This window comes from Phacochoerus africanus, chromosome 1, assembly GCF_016906955.1.
Source record: "Phacochoerus africanus isolate WHEZ1 chromosome 1, ROS_Pafr_v1, whole genome shotgun sequence".
NCBI classification, from domain to species: domain Eukaryota; kingdom Metazoa; phylum Chordata; class Mammalia; order Artiodactyla; family Suidae; genus Phacochoerus; species Phacochoerus africanus.
In genome coordinates, this window is record NC_062544.1 from 286,536,528 (window position 1) to 286,553,726 (window position 17,199).

At 44.7% G+C, this 17,199-nt stretch overlaps 1 protein-coding gene across 8 annotated transcripts in view; it reads right to left on the reverse strand.

The window, feature by feature from the left end:
- Positions 1-6,123: 6,123 nt before the first annotated feature.
- HSF2BP (heat shock transcription factor 2 binding protein) overlaps positions 6,124-17,199 on the reverse strand; it is an 84,850-nt gene continuing 73,774 nt past the window's right edge. For 7 of the 8 annotated variants that reach the window (XM_047797508.1, XM_047797513.1, XM_047797497.1 and 4 more), the window contains one exon: positions 6,484-6,812. In XM_047797508.1, coding sequence (XP_047653464.1) covers positions 6,604-6,812 — 209 coding nt within the window. In that variant the 3' untranslated portion in view covers positions 6,484-6,603. Of the gene's footprint in view, positions 6,813-17,199 lie in introns of all 8 variants that reach the window. The other variant, XM_047797502.1, reaches the window with a different exon arrangement.

Sequence of the window (17,199 nt, forward strand, 5' to 3'; positions counted from 1 at the left end):
TAATCACTTACAGAGCCAGTAAGAAGGGTGAAACACCAAAGTATGAAAAACCACAACAATAATTAAGGGACACGCAAAATTAAAATACGCGAAACGTGACACCAAAAACCTGGGCAGGGGAGTGAAAACGCAGTTTCAGAATGTGTCCCAACTTAACTGCTATCAGCTTAACATGGACTGTTACGTGTGTCAGCACTACATGGGAGCTCACGGTAACCACAAGGCCAAAGCTACACGCTGAAGACAGTGAGACCCATCTAGGCATGACACTTGGGAAGGAAGCAAGAGAAGAAAGGAACACAGAGGAACTGCAAAACAGCAGGAAACAATTAACAAAACGGCAGTGAGCACATTAAAAACAGATCGAATGCTCCAATTATAAGACACGGAGTGACTGAATGGATTAAAAAAAATAGACTCATCTATTTCCTGCCTGCAAGAGACTCACCTCAGATGTGAAAGCACACACAGGACCGAAAGTAAAGGGATGGAAAAAGATGTTTCATGCAAATGGAAACCAAAAGAAAGCCAGGGTAGCTGCACTTTATCAGACAAAATACTTTTTCTTTTTTTTGATCTTTTTAGGGCCACACCTGTGGCATATGGAGGTTCCCAGGCTAGGTAGGGGTCTAATTGGAGCTACAGCTGCCGGCCTATGCCACAGCCACAGCAACACTGGATCCAAGCCACATCTGCAACCTATACCACAGCTCACGGCAACACTGGATCCTTAACCCACTGAGCAAGGCCAGTGATTGAACCTGAATCCTCATGGATGCTAGTCAGATTTTTTTCCACTGAGCCACGATGGGAACTCCCATAAAATAGACTTTAAAACAAGGACTAATAAAAGACAAAATGAGCATTACAAAATTATAAGGGAAGGGGTAAATCCTGCAAGAAGATATTACACTTGTGAACTTTTATGCACCCAAAATAGGCACTTAACATATTCAAAGGGAGAAATTGACAGCAATATGGTAACAGTAAGGGACTCTGACACTCCAATTACATCATGGATAGATTATCCGGGCGGACAATCAATAAAGAAACACTGGCCTTAAATGATACATTAGACCAGATGTACTCAACAGAGACACATAGAACATCCCAGCCCGAGAGCAGCAGAATACACATTCTTCTCAAGTGCACATGCATCACTCATCAGGACAGACCACAGGCCAGGCCACAAAACAAGTCTTGGTGCCTATATGAGAAGACTGAAGACACACAGACACACGCAGCATCTTTCCTGACACACTGGTAGGAAGTCAGAATCAACTACAGGAAGACAGCTGGAAAAATTACAAATATGTGCTGGTTAAACAACATTCTCCCACTGTGGTGCAGTGGAAACGAATCCGATGAGGAACCATGAGGTTGTGGGTTCGATCCCTGGCCTTGCTCACTGGGTTAAGGATACGGCATTGCCATGAGCTGTGTTGTAGTCACAGATGCAGCTCGATTCCATGTTGCTGTGGCTGTGGCGTGGGCCAGTGGCTGTAGCTCCAATTCAACCCCTAGTCTGGGAACTTCCATATGCCACAGGTGCAGCCCTAAAAAGCAACAAAACAAAACAAAACAAAACCATTCTCCTAAAATGACTCAGCAAATAAATCAAAGGAAAAACCAAAAAGTACCTTGAGACAAATGAAAATAGAAATTCAACATACCAAAATCTCTGGAATACACTAAAAGCAGTTCTAAGAAAAAGTTCCTAGTGATACAGTCCTACCTTAAGACACAAGAAAAATCTCAAACAATGTAACCACTCTTAGAGGAACCAGAAGAAGAACAACAAACAAAACCCAAAGTTAACAGAAGGAAGGAAATAATAAATATCAGAGCAGAAATAAATGAAAAAGAGGCTAAAACAGACAATAGAAAAGATCGATGAAATCAAGAGCTGGTTCTTTGAAAAAAATGAAACCTGACAAACATTTAGATAAGTTCTCTAAGAAAATAAGCGAGGGCTCAAATCGATAAATTCAGAAATGAAAGAGGAGACATTACAACGGACACCCAAGAAGTACGAAGGATCTTAAGACGACTAGGAACAATTATATGCCAACAAATTAGACATCAGAATTAGCCCAAATTAGGAGAAACGGATAAAGTCCTAGAAACATACAATTTTCCAGGACAGAATCATGATGAAATAGAAAATCTGAATAGTCTGATTACTAGTAAATTTATTGCATGGTATTCAAAAAACTCCAAACAAACCAAAGTCCAGAACCAGATGGCTTCCCTGGTGAATTCTACCAAATATTCAAAGAAGATTTGATACCTATTCTTTCCAAACTCTTCCAAAAACCCAAAGAGGAGGGAATGCTCCCGAGCTCATTTTACAGGGCCAGTATTACCTGATATCAAAACCAAACAAGGATACCAAAAAAAGAAAAAAAAGAAAAAAGGAAAGAAAATTACAGGGCAATATCCCTGGACCCAGATACTAAAATCCTCAAAAAAATATTAGCAAGCAAAATTCAACAACATGTTGATCAAGGGGATTTATTCCAAGACGCCAAGGGTAGTTCAACACGCCCGCATCAGTGTGACACACACCATGGTGACAAACGCAAGAATGACAGTCACGTGACCATCTCGTAGATGCAGAAGAAACACCTGACAAAACCCAACATTCGCTTATCATAAAAACGCCCAAAAAAGGAGGTGTGAACGGAACATAAACCTCAACATTTTAAAGGCCGTGAACGACAAGCCCAGAGCTAACACCATACTCGACCATGAAAAATTAAAGCCTTTTCCCTTAATATCAGAACAAGACAAATGGGTCCACCCTTGCCACTCTTATCCAACATAGTAAAGAAAGTCCTGGCCAGAGCAATCAGGTGGAAAAAGAAATAAAAGGCATCCAAATTGGAAAGGAAAAATACAAAAATGATTACTATTTGCAGACACATGATTTTATATACAGAGAAACCCTAAACTGAAAGGTCCCACTATTTCACGTGAGGTCACATCCCAAAGACTGGAAGCAGGGCCTCATACAGAGACTTGCACACCAACATCCACTCCATCATTCACAACAGCCAGAGGTTAAAACACGTGTCCCTCAACAGACAAACGGATAAACGAGCTGTGTCACAAAGATACAATGGAATACTGCATACCATGGAAAGGAATGAGCTCCTGACACAGGCTACAACGTGGCTGAGCCCTGACAACCGCATGCTAGGTGGACTACGCCAGACCCGGGAAGACAAATGCTCGATTCCACTCGTGTGGAGTGCTCGAGAAGTCAGATTCACAGAGACAGAAGCAGACAGGAGGTCAGGGCTGGGAGGGCAGTTGGAAAAGGAGTTCCTGTTTGGTCTGGCAGTAGGCAGGGGTGCTGCTTACACAACATGAACGTCACTGAGTTTAATGTCCCTGTTTAAATGGTAAGTTTTATGTTCGCCATTTACACTTCTGTGGTCAGTTTTTAAATTCAAAAAACTTGCAGGATTACAACCAGAAACAACAAACAAGGACAGGAGCAGTCTTCCCTGTGTAACCCACATTAGCACATCAGGACTCACGGTACGTCCAGACACGGATTTAAGTGTGTACATCCTTGGAGCGGAGAGACAGGTGCAATTTAAAGATGAACCCTCCCCTCCCCACCTGGATTTGAAAAGTATCCAAAGACCTTTATTGTCCTTTTGCTCCACCTCCCGAGGCCGCATCTCCCGGCAGGATGCTGTGCCCTGTGCTGAGTCCCACGGTGTACCAGGGTCTACGGCTGAGCCCCAGGCTGGTGAGAGAGGCCCTGCGGAAGCAGTCCACACTAGTCCCACACTGTATCGGGACCCCCTTCTGAAGCAGCCTCTGAAGCAGTCTATGCATCCACCTCATGGAAGAACACAGAGCAAACTTCAGCTTTCGGGCTTCTTGGAAAACCAGTAAGTTAAGAGTATTTATCACCTTTCGATTCATATTAATGCCGCAACTCTACAGCCACGGGCAAGTCGGGCAGAAGCAGCATAACGGGCACACTTACAGCTTCTAGTAAAGGCCTTGCTTGCCCAGGGCCTGACTTCAGGCTTCGCTGCTTTTCTTCGGGTCCCTGACTTGGATGCCACGCCTGGTCCTCTAATGCAAAACACCCTCGGGAAGACGTGAAAGGCGTGGCTACATACGCCTCTGGGGTGAAGAGCACCCTCCCAACGCCGGGCTCACCCGCACGCTTCCCGGGAGCAGACACCCAGCTGCACCGCGCCGAGGAGCCGCTCCGGCCAGACCTCACAGCAAGCAGATGCGACGGCTAAGGAGAGGCCACGCTGACAACCAAACAGCCACCCGGGATTGGGGGGGAGGTCCGGCTGCTGGGCGGGCCGCTGTCACGCCTTTACATACAAATGGACGGCATCACAGAGAAAAAGCTCCTTAACTCACTACACAGAAAAAGAATCTTTAAAAATTAAAGGTCGACAGGCATACCGTTTACTTCACTTCTGATTTTAAAATTACAAGAGGAGTTCCCATCGTGGCTCAGTGGTAACAAAACCAGCTAGAATCCAAGAGGATGCGGGTTCGACCCCTGTCCTCGCTCAGAGGGTTAAGGAGCCGGCATTGCCACAAGCTGCGGTGAGGTTGCAGATGCAGCTCGGATCTGGTGTTGCCTTGGCTGTGATTGTACCTCTGATGGGACCCCTAGCCTGGGAACCTCCATATGGCATGGATGCAACCCTAAAAAGAAAAAGAAAGAACAAATACAAGAGAACTCTGACGCTGCCACATACCTGCTTTTATGCATACTTTTTTGGGGGGCCACACCCATGGCATGCGGAAGTTTCCTGGCCAGGCATCAAACTCATGCAGTGTGGTAACAACACCAGACCCTTAACCCACTGAGCCACACGGGAACTCCTATGCACACTTTTTAAACTGGGTCTTCAGAGTTCTCTGGTGGCCTAGCAGGTTAAGGATCTGGCGTTGTCACTGCTGTGGCGTGGGTTCAATCCGTGGCCTGGGAACTTCCACATGCCTTGAGGAGTGGCATTAATTAATTAATTTTAAGAACTGAGTGTTCTTTACGTCTTTTGATGTAAGAAATTGAAGAGCCCATGTTTCTTCCTTGACCTTCAAAAAAAGAGCAAAGATAGCAGAAAGGCCAGTCATGCCTAAAAACTGGGCTTCAGTATTTTCCTGTGAAATGCTTTCAAAATATGTATCTGACATGTTTCTTCCTGAAGGTACTTTCATAAAAACTCTGGCTATCCTTAGCACTTTCAAACTGGGAGGAAAAAGCTTATCCTTCTTCATCACATCCACCTACTAATTAGCTCAACTACACACATCCGTGGGTTTGGCCCTGTTTCATTTTTCTCTATATGCCACGGATCCCGTCTTTGGCAGGAAAAAGACTGCATTTCTAGAAGCAGCACAGACTAATCATGCTCGCTTATCTCCCATTACCTTATCAAACAAATATCCAGAAAGAAGATGATGCTATGCGAGGAAAAGCATCATCAAAACACGCCGGCCTCAATTTATTTGCCAACAATCAGGACCCACAGATGGACCCATCGCTGCCTCTGTGAATGGCCTTTTATGACCTTTCTCTGGTCAGGATGAGCCAGATCCCACAGCAGGTCAGCTCGTGAGACTCCAGCAACTATGCCTTCCCCGTAAGGCCCTCCACTCAGCTTCAGCCACAAACTGCATGTTGTCCATAAAAATCTACTCACAAGAAAAATGAAGTTATTCTAACCAGCGCGTAGAGCAGGGGCAGCGCACCAAAATAGGTGGCACCTCAGGAAGCGAGGCCTGCATTTGCTTTTGCTCTGATGGGACGCCCGAGCCCGAGAGCCCGCGGGTCCCAGAGAGGAGCGGGCGGCGCTGCCGTGCCCGTGAGACGTGGGCGGCTTCTGCCGGGGCCTTGCTGCAGAGGAGGGGACACACAGGGAGGGAGCGCGTGGTGCCCGCCTGTGCGTGCCATTTAGAGACCCTCAAGCAACCGCCCAGGCTCTGATCCGTGAGGCTGTTTCATGAAAACCTGGACTTCTGAGTCCACAGCCAAAGGGCCCAGAATAATGCCAAGAGGCGGACACCGTGTAAACGATGACCCCCCACGTGAGGTTCACATTCCAGAAAACAACAGTTGTGGCACACCTGTGACCCTTCTGACATTCTTTATTCAAAAAAGAGGCACCAAAACATAGAATTCAAACGTCCAGTCATTGAAATAGCAGGTTCGCCAAAGGTTTAAAAGTCAACTTGGATTGGGGGAGATTAATTATGGTCATTAGAGAAAGAATGAATTGCTTTCCAAGAAAACGTATCTCAGGAACCTGCTGACCAGGAGGGTGGGTGGCGTTGAAGGGGGAGCGGCCGTCTGAGGTCCCCGAGCAGCAGAAGCCGAGCTAGGCAGGCCTCCTTCTGGGGGAGGCTGACCTGGGCCTTCGCAGAGGGGACCCCTTCTCAGGCTCCCCTGGGGAAAAGTGACCAAGCCCCCTCCAGCAGGAAGCTGCACAGACACGTATCCATCCGCACCCACCTCTAGTCACCCCCACCGTGCCATTTGGGACACACGGCACTGGCTGGTGGTTCCGGACACAGAGCGGGGGCCTGGGAGAAGACGGGCCCCCGAGCGGCCTAGGCGTCGCGCTCCAGAGCACGGAGGTCCTCCAGGAGCTCGTGGGCCACGCTCTGCAGGCGGGGGTTGCGGCTCTTGGACATGGCCAGGATGCGCTGCAGGGGCAGGGAGCTGCGGAGCTCCGAGGCCGACTTGGAGAAGACTTCTGGCTCCAGAACCACAGACTGGACAAGTCTCAGAACATGAAGACACACCTCCGCATCCGGATCTAGGGGGAGAGAGGGGACACGTGTGCTTAGAACAAGCCCTGCAGGGTCTGGGGCAAGGGCTCCTGGCCATTCTGAACGACAGAGGTGACTGTTGAGGAAAGCGTGCACCAGCCCACGACAGTGTCACTTCTTGATGTGAAAGCCTAGCTCGTCAGAGGAACGTGACAAAACTCAGTCACGCCCCATCTTCAAATATTACTCCTCACAGCCAACTGAAATGCTCAACTGAAAACCTGAGGCCGTTCCAGGTGTCCGTGGTAACTCTGTCCACTTCTGGCCATTTCAAAGGTGTTACTTCTTCTTCCCTCCAGCGCAGCAAATCCCTGCCCACAACAGGAACGGCCTCTCTCCAGGGCCACCGAGTCCCACTAAGTCACAGGCTGCATCATTCAGGGCTGCGTCCCTTTCCCACGTGAATGCCCCAGAGATGCAGCACCTGGGAGCCCCGTGGCCGCTGTGCAACCACTAAGGGCAGCTGCACCCACAGACCTGGACGCGGGCTCTAGCCCTTGACCAGGGCCGGTCCAGTCGTCCCCACCAGGCCCTCTGCTGGGGCCTCAATAGGCTGTGGGTCACTCCTGGCTCAAAACCAACTCCTCTTTCTTAGCACGATGCTTTAAGACCCTTTGAAGAGGTGAGGGGACGGAAAGAGAGGGACCAAAGCCGCAGAGGGAACGGCCCGAGCCCCTCCCGACCTAGGGCAGAGTGCAGATGGAGAAGCAGAAAAATCCCGGCTCTATCTGAGGGCCTCCAATTTGGGGGCGTGAAGGAGACTTTCTCTGGCACAAAAACTGCCAAAGACAGGGGGGCAGAGCGGACGGCGCGGGAGGAGGGCGGGGCCGCCGAAGGCCCCGCCCCCAGATGGATGGATGGATGCGCCGACCCCAGAGGGCAGAGCACTCCCTCCCTCCGTCCCAGCCTGAGCCACCGAGCTGCCTGTGGCGGGGGCGGGAGGGCGGGGAGGGGCGAGGGCGGAGGGGACAAAAGAGGGGCACAGCCGCAAGGGGAGGGGCACAGCCGCAAGGGGAGGGGCACAGCCGCAAGGGGAGGGGCACAGCCGCAAGGGGAGGGGCACAGCCGCAAGGGGAGGGGCACAGCCGCAAGGGGAGGGGCACAGCCGCAAGGGGAGGGGCACAGCCGCAAGGGGAGGGGCACAGCCGCAAGGGGAGGGGCACAGCCGCAAGGGGAGGGCCCGCAGCTGAGAAAGGGCTCGGACAGCTCCATCCTCACCCTGCACAAGGCAGGGGATGATGTGAAACCAGCAGCGCACAGAAGGGAACGCTAAGAAAGCGACGACTAAACCCAAACCACAGAGCTCGCCGCAGCCTCCCCTGCACGCCTGGCGCACGGCGGCCCCAAGGCCACATGCAGCCCAGCGGGTTTCTGCACAAGCTGTGAGCGAAGCGGGATTCTCCTATTTTAAAGGGATATATATATATATGTATTTTTTGTGTGTGTGTGTCTTTTTTTGCCATCTCTTGGGCCGCTCTCGCGGCATATGGAGGTTCCAAGGCTAGGGGTCCGTCCAATCGGAGCCACAGCTGCCGGCCTACGCCAGAGCCACAGCAACGCGGGATCCGAACCTGTCTGCGACCTACACCACAGCTCGCGGCACGGCTGGATCCTTAACCCACTGAACAAGGCCAGGGGTCAAAGCCGCAACCTCATGGCTCCTAGTCGGATTCGTTAACCACTGAGCCACGACGGGAACTCCTTAAAGGGGTATTTTAAAAGAAAAGAAAAGAGAACAAAACAGAAGAATAACCGGCACTAGAAGCCACTGTGACCCTCCAAGTGCTTTTACTACCTGGCTCATTACAGGAAGTTTGCTGACTCTGCTCCACTGCCCTACACACAGCACCCAAAAGCCAATCCGAAATGACAAGGACAATGCCAGGAAACAACAAGCCTACTGAAGAAATAAAGTAACCAACCGAGCCCGACTCAGAGATATCCTGGGCAGACGCAGAAACCATTAGAAAGGGAATCTGAAACAAATAAGATTAAATAGACGGGAAGACATTGTTTTAGGGTTCTTGGAGTGTACTTGAACCATTATAAATTGTTTATAAAGATTTTAATGTTTTAATTAGAAATCTTTAATTAACTGCTAATAATTAATTGTAGTTAAACACTGTCTTGTAAACCCTAAGTGAAACACAAAGTTTTTAAACTGTAAATGATAAACTAACAGTGCAGATAAAATAGAATATTAAAAACTCAATCCAGTAGCAGACAAAAAACAGGAAAAAAGAAACTAGAAATATTTCTGTGTTTTTCCCATACACATTAGATGAAAACTCTATAGACATATGATTAAAAGACAGAGAACTCAAAACACATCAAGACCCAATTATACGTTGTCTATAAAACACCCAAGATAAATATAAAGACAGATTAAAAGTGAAAGAACATAAAAAAATATGTCACGGAAGCACTGCAGGAGTTTCCAGGTGGCACAGCAGATTAAGGATCCAACACTGTCACTTCAACCCCTGGCCCCAGAACTTCCACATGCCACAGGCGTGGCCAGAAAAAAGAGAGCCGTTATTACTACCAGACAAGGCCTTCAGAACAGAACATTACAGTGGATACGGAGGAGCACGCACCGTGAAATTCTAACGAGGTCCACGCACCAAAGACAAAACAGTCGTAACTGCGTGTGTACCCAACAACAGAGCTTCCAGGGAAAAAAGCAAAATCTGGTAGAAATCCAACCGCAAATAAATTCACAATTAGACTTGGAAACTTTAATACTCCTATTTTCGTTACTGATTTTTAAAAAAGAAGAAAGAAATCAGTAAAAATACACAGAATCCCTAAACAACACTATCAACCAATTTGACCAAATATACATTTGAGAGAATTCAAAGTATTCTATGATCACAAGGAATAAGGTCAGAAATGAGAGAAATTCACAATCACAGAAAAAAAAACAGAAATACAAAATAAATAACAGGAGAAGACGTGAAAAACACCTCAAAGTACTGAGAAGGAAAATGATACCCTTGCAAACAATCTGTGGATCAAGAAGGAAGCCACAAGGAAAGCTAGAAAATGCTGTGAATGAAATGAAAACATTACAGTAATGTGCAGATGCAGTTAAATCTGCTTATGAGGGGAAATTACAGCCCTGAATGCTCGTATTAGAAAAGAATAAAGGTCTCAAATTAGTTACCTTAGCTTTCATCTTAAAAAAAATAAAAAACCAACCCAAAACATTTCAAAGGAAAGCAATAATAATAATAAAGAGCAGAAATCAATATAAACAAGGACAAAAACCCCCAATAAACCCAAAAGCCAGACCTGTTTTTTAAAAACATATAAAATCGGAGTTCCCGTCGTGGCGCAGTGGTTAACGAATCCGACTAGGAACCATGAGGTTGCGGGTTCGGTCCCTGCCCTTGCTCAGTGGGTGAACGATCCGGCGTGGCCGTGAGCTGTGGTGTAGGTTGCACACGCGGCTTGGATCCCCCGTTGCTGTGGCTCTGGCGTAGGCCGGTGGCTACAGTTCCGATTCGACCCCTAGCCTGGGAACCTCCATATGCCGCGGGAGCAGCCCAAAGAAATAGCAAAAAGACAAATAAATAAATAAATAAATAAAAATTAAAAAAATAAAAATAAAAACATATAAAATTGATAAAACTCTAGCCAATCTAAACAAGGAAAGGAGGGTGGAAGAAAAGACAGACACAAATTATAAATGTGGAAATCAAAGAGGAGACATCACTACAGAGCCCACAGACACTAAAGAGCTAATAAGGAAATACTATGAACAAATCTGTGCCCGTTAATTTTACAACGTGGGTGGAAAGGACAAATTCCTTGGAAAACATAAAATACTAAGATTCCTTAAAAAAAAAAAAAAAAAAAAGATCACCTAAACAATCCTGTATCTATTAGAGAAACTGAGTTTGTAGTTTAAAATGTTCCAACTATTTAAAAAAAAAATCTACGCTCAAAGGGCTCCACTGGCAAATTCCATCAAATATTTAAATAAGAAATAACAGTAATTCTATATAAGTCTTCAAAAATATAGAAAAGGAAGAAATGAGTCAACTTTTTTTGAGTTCAAGACCGGCAGTAGACAAAGACGTTACAGGCAAAGGTCAGTATCCCTTGGTGAGATCCCAGAGGAGGATTAAGATGGCAGAACAGAAGGACTGGAGCTCAACTTCTCTCCTAAAAACAACAAAATTCAGAACTAAAAGCTGAGCAATCCCCACCCAAATGGACCGGAAACCTTAAAAAAGATACCCTACTCCAGAAGAGAAAGAGGAGGCCACATCAAGAGGTAGGAGGGGCGATTTCGCGATATAAACCACCCCATACCTCCTGGGTGGGAAGCTCCACAGACTGAAAACTAACTGGTTCAAAGGGACTCACCTACAGGAATGAGAGTTCTGAGCTCCACCTCAAACCTTCACGTGCAGGGATCTGGCACTGGGAGAAAGAGCCCCTGGAGCAGCCGGCATTGAAGGCCAGTGGGGCTTGTGCACAGGAGCTCCACAGGACTGGGGGAAACAGAGGCCCCATTCTTAAAAGGTGCACACAGACTTTCACGTGCACTGGGTCCCAGGGCAGAGCGAGGTCTCCATAGGAATCTGGGTCAAACCTGACTGCAGTTCTTGGAGGACATCTGGGAAAACAGGGGTGAATGTGGCTTGTTGTGAGGGAGGGACACTGAAGGCAAAACTCTTGGGAATATTCAGCAGCTGCCTTTCCCTGGAGGGGGCCATTTTGGGAAAATCTGGCCCCACCCATCAGTCAGTCAGGGCTGAGAAGCCCCAGGGCAAACAACAATCCAGGTGGGATCACAGCCCTGCCCCTCAGTAAACAGGCTGCCTAAAGACCCCTCAGGCACACAGCCTCCTCTAATCCCATTGAGAGACTAAGCCCCACCCACCAGAGGGATTAGAATCAGCTCCACCTACCAGGGGGCAGGCATCAGCCCCTCCCATCAGGAAGCCTACAGCAAGCCCGCCATTCCGACTTCAGCCACAAGGGGGGCAGACACCAGAAGTAAGAGAGGCTACAGCTCTATTATCTGTAAAAAGGTCACCACACCAAAAACCTATAAAAATGAAAAGACAGAGAACTATAACTCAGATGAGGGAGAAAGGAAAAACCCAGAAAATCAGCTAAGCAATGAGGAGATTCTTATCCTCCAGGAAAAAGACTTTAGACTGTTGATGCTGAAGATGATGCAAGACATTGGGAATAAACTGGAGGCAAAGATGGATAATTTACAGGAAACACCGAGCAAAGAGATACAAGATATAAAACTTAAACAAGAAGAGATGCAAAATACAATCACTGAAATAAAAAACTCACTAGAAGCAGCCAACAGCAGAATACAGGAGGCAGAAGAACAAATAAGCGAGGTGGAGGACAGATTAGTGGAAATTACGGATGCAGAACAGAAAAGAGAAAAAAGATTGAAAACAAATGAAGAGAGTCTCAGAGAACTCTGGGACAATGTGAAATGCACCAACATCTGTATTATAGGGGTGCCAGAAGGAGGAGAGAGAGAGAAGGGGACAGAAAAAATATTTCAAGAGATAATAGCCGAAAACTTCCCTCACATGGGAAAGGAACCACTCACTCAAACCCAGGAAGCACAACGAGTACCATACAAAATAAACCCAAGGAGGAATACACCAGGACACATACTAATCAAACTGACCAAAATTAAAGACAAAGAGAAAATCTTGAAAGCAGCCAGGGAAAAGAAACAAGTAACACACAAGGGAACCCCAATAAGGTTATCAGCAGATTTTTCAGCAGAAACCTTGCAGGCCAGAAGGGAGTGGCATGATATATTTAATGTGATGAAAGGAAAAAACCTCCAACCAAGATTAGTCTACCCAGCAAGGCTCTCATTCAGATTTGAAGGAGAAATCAAAACCTTCACAGATAAGCAAAAGCTGAGAGAATTCAGCAACACTAAACCAGCCTTACAACAAATACTGAAGGAACTTCTCTCGGCAGAAAAGAAAACACCAGCAACAGGAAACAAAAATTCCACAAATGACAAGGCTCACCAGTAAAGGTATCTATACAGTAAAGATATGAAATCATCCATGCACAATTATACCCCCAAAGTCAGAAATCATGAGAAGAGGTGGGTACAAATGCAGAACACTGGAGATGAACCTGCAATTAAGAGAACAACAACTTAAAACAATCTCGTATACATATAGACTCATATCAAAACTTCAGAATAACTGCAAACTAAAAATCTACAATTGATACATAAACAAGGAATCTCTGAAGAAGAAATATATCTCATAGTAAATAAATAAGTGCATAATCCACCATGAAGGGGGTCATTTGACATCATTCTTGGAATGCTGAAGTCTTCTTAGATCTGATTCTGATTTCCTCTCCATCAAAGAATTTATGATAATTATAATTAAATAATGCAACTGTACAATTAATAATATAGTTCTACAATTGCATTATTAATAACCATTTCTCTCCATGGTACAATGTAAAGTCTATAATGTCTTGTTTATCACATCACCTAGAATGGTATAATGCCTTTATTGAAGAATCAATATAATGGAACAAATTGTGAGGACATATTTATATAGTTACACTGTTTTTTAACCAACTTATGCATTTTATATTTTACTTATTTTCAGAGGGTGTATTATTTTTGTTATTCTTACCAGTTAAGTTATTCTTTTTATTATGCTATATAAAATATTTAATGGTATATAAGGCTTTCTTCTTTATAAGTTTTAGTTGCATAATAGACACAATTTTAATATAATGCTAATTTTAAAGAAAAATTGAAATGTAATAGATAATACTAAATAGTAAAGATGAAAGCCATACAAAATGGGATAAAGTATAGAATAAATTTCCTATTTGTCTCAGCATATTTTCCATTCCACTTCTCCAAAAGGAGTCGCTTAATATGTTTCTTAAGATCCATGATATAATAATCTGTGTGAATGTAATTGTGTTTAAATATATGTATTTTATTTTGAAAAAAAAAATTTTTAAGAACAGGCATTCTTCCTAAACCATGCAAACCAATCACTAGATATTATTGAACATGAAAAGAAAATTGTATACAGTGATGAATATATTTGCTTTGGAATTAGTTAACTAGCTAGTTACCTACAATTATAAAAGAGCTATGAAGATATAGCTGAAGGGTAAGATTTAAAATGTTCTTTAATTACTGTATGATAGATAGTTTCTTACCACTATGCACTCAGAATTGTCAATTCAAACTGTTTCCAACTTGAATTCTACCAAGTTTTCTTAATTAGCTTCTAACAAGATTTGCTTCATTAATGGAGTTTTTATTATTGTTGTAATTAAAAATAATTACGGAATATGTGCACACTCCTCAAATAAAAAATTTTAAAAAAAGTATCCTTGGTGAGCACAGATATAAAATCCCAGGCAAACCACTAGCAAGGTGGATCCAGTAAGACGTAAAAAGAACAATATTTCGTGAAGAATAGATATTTACAAGTTCCCGTCATGGCTCAGTGGTTAATGAATCCGACTTGTGTCCATGAGGATGCTGGTTTGATCTCTTACCTCACTCAGTGGGTTAAGCATCCAGCGATGCCGTGAGCTATGGTGTAAGTCACAGACACGGCTCGGATCCCGCATTGCTGTGGCTGTGGTGCAGGCCGGCAGCTGCAGCTCTGATTCGACCTCTAGCCTGGGAACCTCCATATGCCGTGGGTCTGGCCCTAAAAAAAAAAAAGAAAGAAAGAAAAATTTACAGTGTAGTATTGGTGAAGGGAATAGATGTAAGTGAAACAGAATTATGGAGTCCAGAAACAGATCACAGTTTTGTTAAATCGCAACAAAAGTGTAACTGCAATTCAACCAAGAAAGAATGACCTTTTCAACAAATGGTGCTGGAAAACTGAACATATATGCAGAAACAAGGAACTTCTTTGGTTAAGTATTTTTTCAAATATTTTATTGACAGTGTCTTTGCTCACAGTTGCCAAAACCAAGAAACAAACCAAATTTTCTTCAATAGATGAATGAATAAAAAGACCATGACTCCTCCACACAGGAGAAGAACAACGAAAGAAATCAACAACTGATACACCCAAAACGTGACGAATCTCAAATGACTAACGTTAAGGAAGAAAGCCAGACTTAAAAATCTACATACTTCGTATTCTCTTTATACACAATTCTGGAACTGGTAAAACCACGGGAACACAGAACAGATTAGAGGTTGCCAGGGCCTGGGAACCAGGAGTTGCAAGGTTGCCAGGGGCTGACTGACAGTGGATCCCAGAGAGCACCCTGAGGTGGTGGAACTGTCCAATGCCTCTTGATGGTGGTTACAGGGTGTGTGCACTTGTCAGAAGGTGCAGAACGCTCTACGAAAAAGTGAATTTCACTCCGTGTGAACTGCAACTCAATAAATGCGACTTTTGGAAAGAGGAAGCCATTAAATCCCTGGACCCTCCTCTTACTCTCTTCCTCTAAGTAATCACTCCTTTCCTAGAGGACTGGGAGTGGATTTTTAAAGAACCTCTGGAGCAGGGGGCATCAGGCACAACTGAAGATGGGGGTTCTGTCTGAAAAACACACTGGATTAAGTTGAAACATACCCACAAATTCTAAAATGCTCCTTCTTCCCCTACTCCGTTTCCAGACCTTTATACTACAGACTGGAGATGGGCTGAGCCTTCTCTGGGCAATGTGAGCAACTCAAGAAGAAACACCTAAAGATACTGACTCGTGGGTTCCCAGCTACTGGCTGAGCCAGCTCCCAGGACAGCCACACTCGCATGCCCCCCTCCCGCCCCCATGCGCAGGGCTTCCAATCAGCACTGTGAATCCCACCCTCAGTTACAAGCAGACAACCGTGCATTTCCAGAGCCCTGAGAAAAAGATAACCATCATTTTCAACAACAACAAAAGGAGGGCAAAAGAGAGAATGTGCAATGAGAAGAAAACTTTTTTTAACTTCATCAATCTTTTCCCCAAGGAGAGTTCTTTAAAAAGCCCGATCGTCAACTAAGCAAGAATGGGATGCTATTTTTTTTTAATTCCAAAAAAGCCAGTTGGAAATTAACTGCATGAGAGTACAGATGAAGACTTCAATAGGCATATGGAAAACAGAACAGAGGAAATCTCTCAAAAGTGGTACTAAAAAGCAAATCTTTTTTTATCTTTTTATCTATGCAAACTCTTCCCCAAAACTGAGGAGGAAGGAAGCTTCCTTCCTAACTCACTGTATGATGCTGACATTACCCTGATAACAAAGTCAGAGAAGGACAACACAAAAAAGAAAACCACAGGCCAATAACATTCTCTGATAAACACAGATGCAAACATCCTCAATAAAATATTAGCAAACCAAATGCAAGAATACATTAAAAGGGTCATATGCCGTGATCAAGTGGGATTATTCCAGGGATGCGAGAATAGCCAACGTCTACATCTACAAATCCATCCATGTGATACATACCGTTAATAAAATGAAAAATAAAAATCATACGATCATCTCAGCAGATCCAGACAGAGCACTTGACAAGATTCAACATCCGTTTATGGTAAAAGCTCTCAATAAAATGGGCAGAGAAGGAATGTAACTCAGCAAAATAAAGGTCATATATGATAAATTCACAGCTAACGTCATACTCAATAGGGAAAAACTGCAAGCTACCCCAGATCAGGAATAAGACAAGAATGCCCACTCTCACCATTCTTCTTCAACACAGTACTGGAAGTCCTAGCCAGAGCAATTAGGTAAGAAACGAAAAGAAAAGCCATCCAAATTGGAAAGGAGGAAGTGAACCTGGAGTTCCCGTCGTGGCGCAGTGGTTAACGAATCCGATTAGGAACCATGAGGTTGCGGGTTCGGTCCCTGCCCTTGCTCAGTGGGTGAACGATCCGGCGTTGCCGTGAGCTGTGGTGTAAGTTGCAGATGTGGTGGATCTGGCATTGCTGTGGCTGTGGTGTAGGCTTGCAGCTGCTGCTCTGATTGGACCCCTAGCTTGGAAACTTCCATATGCCACATATATGACCGTAAAAAACAAAACAAAAAAAAAATAAATAAATTGAGCAGCTATCTGCAAAAGAATGAAACTAGACCCCTGTCTCACACAACACATAAAAATCAATTCAAAATGAATTAAAGATTCTAATCGAAAAATGGAAACCATAAAACTCCTAGAAAAAAAAAAAAAAGGCAGTATGTTCTTTGACATCCGTCTTAGCAATATCTTTTTGATTATGTCTCCTCAGGCAAAAAAATAAGAGCAAAAATAAACAAATGGGACTGGAGTTCCCTCATGGCTCAGTGGGTTAAGGATCTGGCATTATCACTGCTGTGGCTCTGGTTACAGCTGTGGCACAGGTTCAATCCCTGGCCCAGGAACTTCT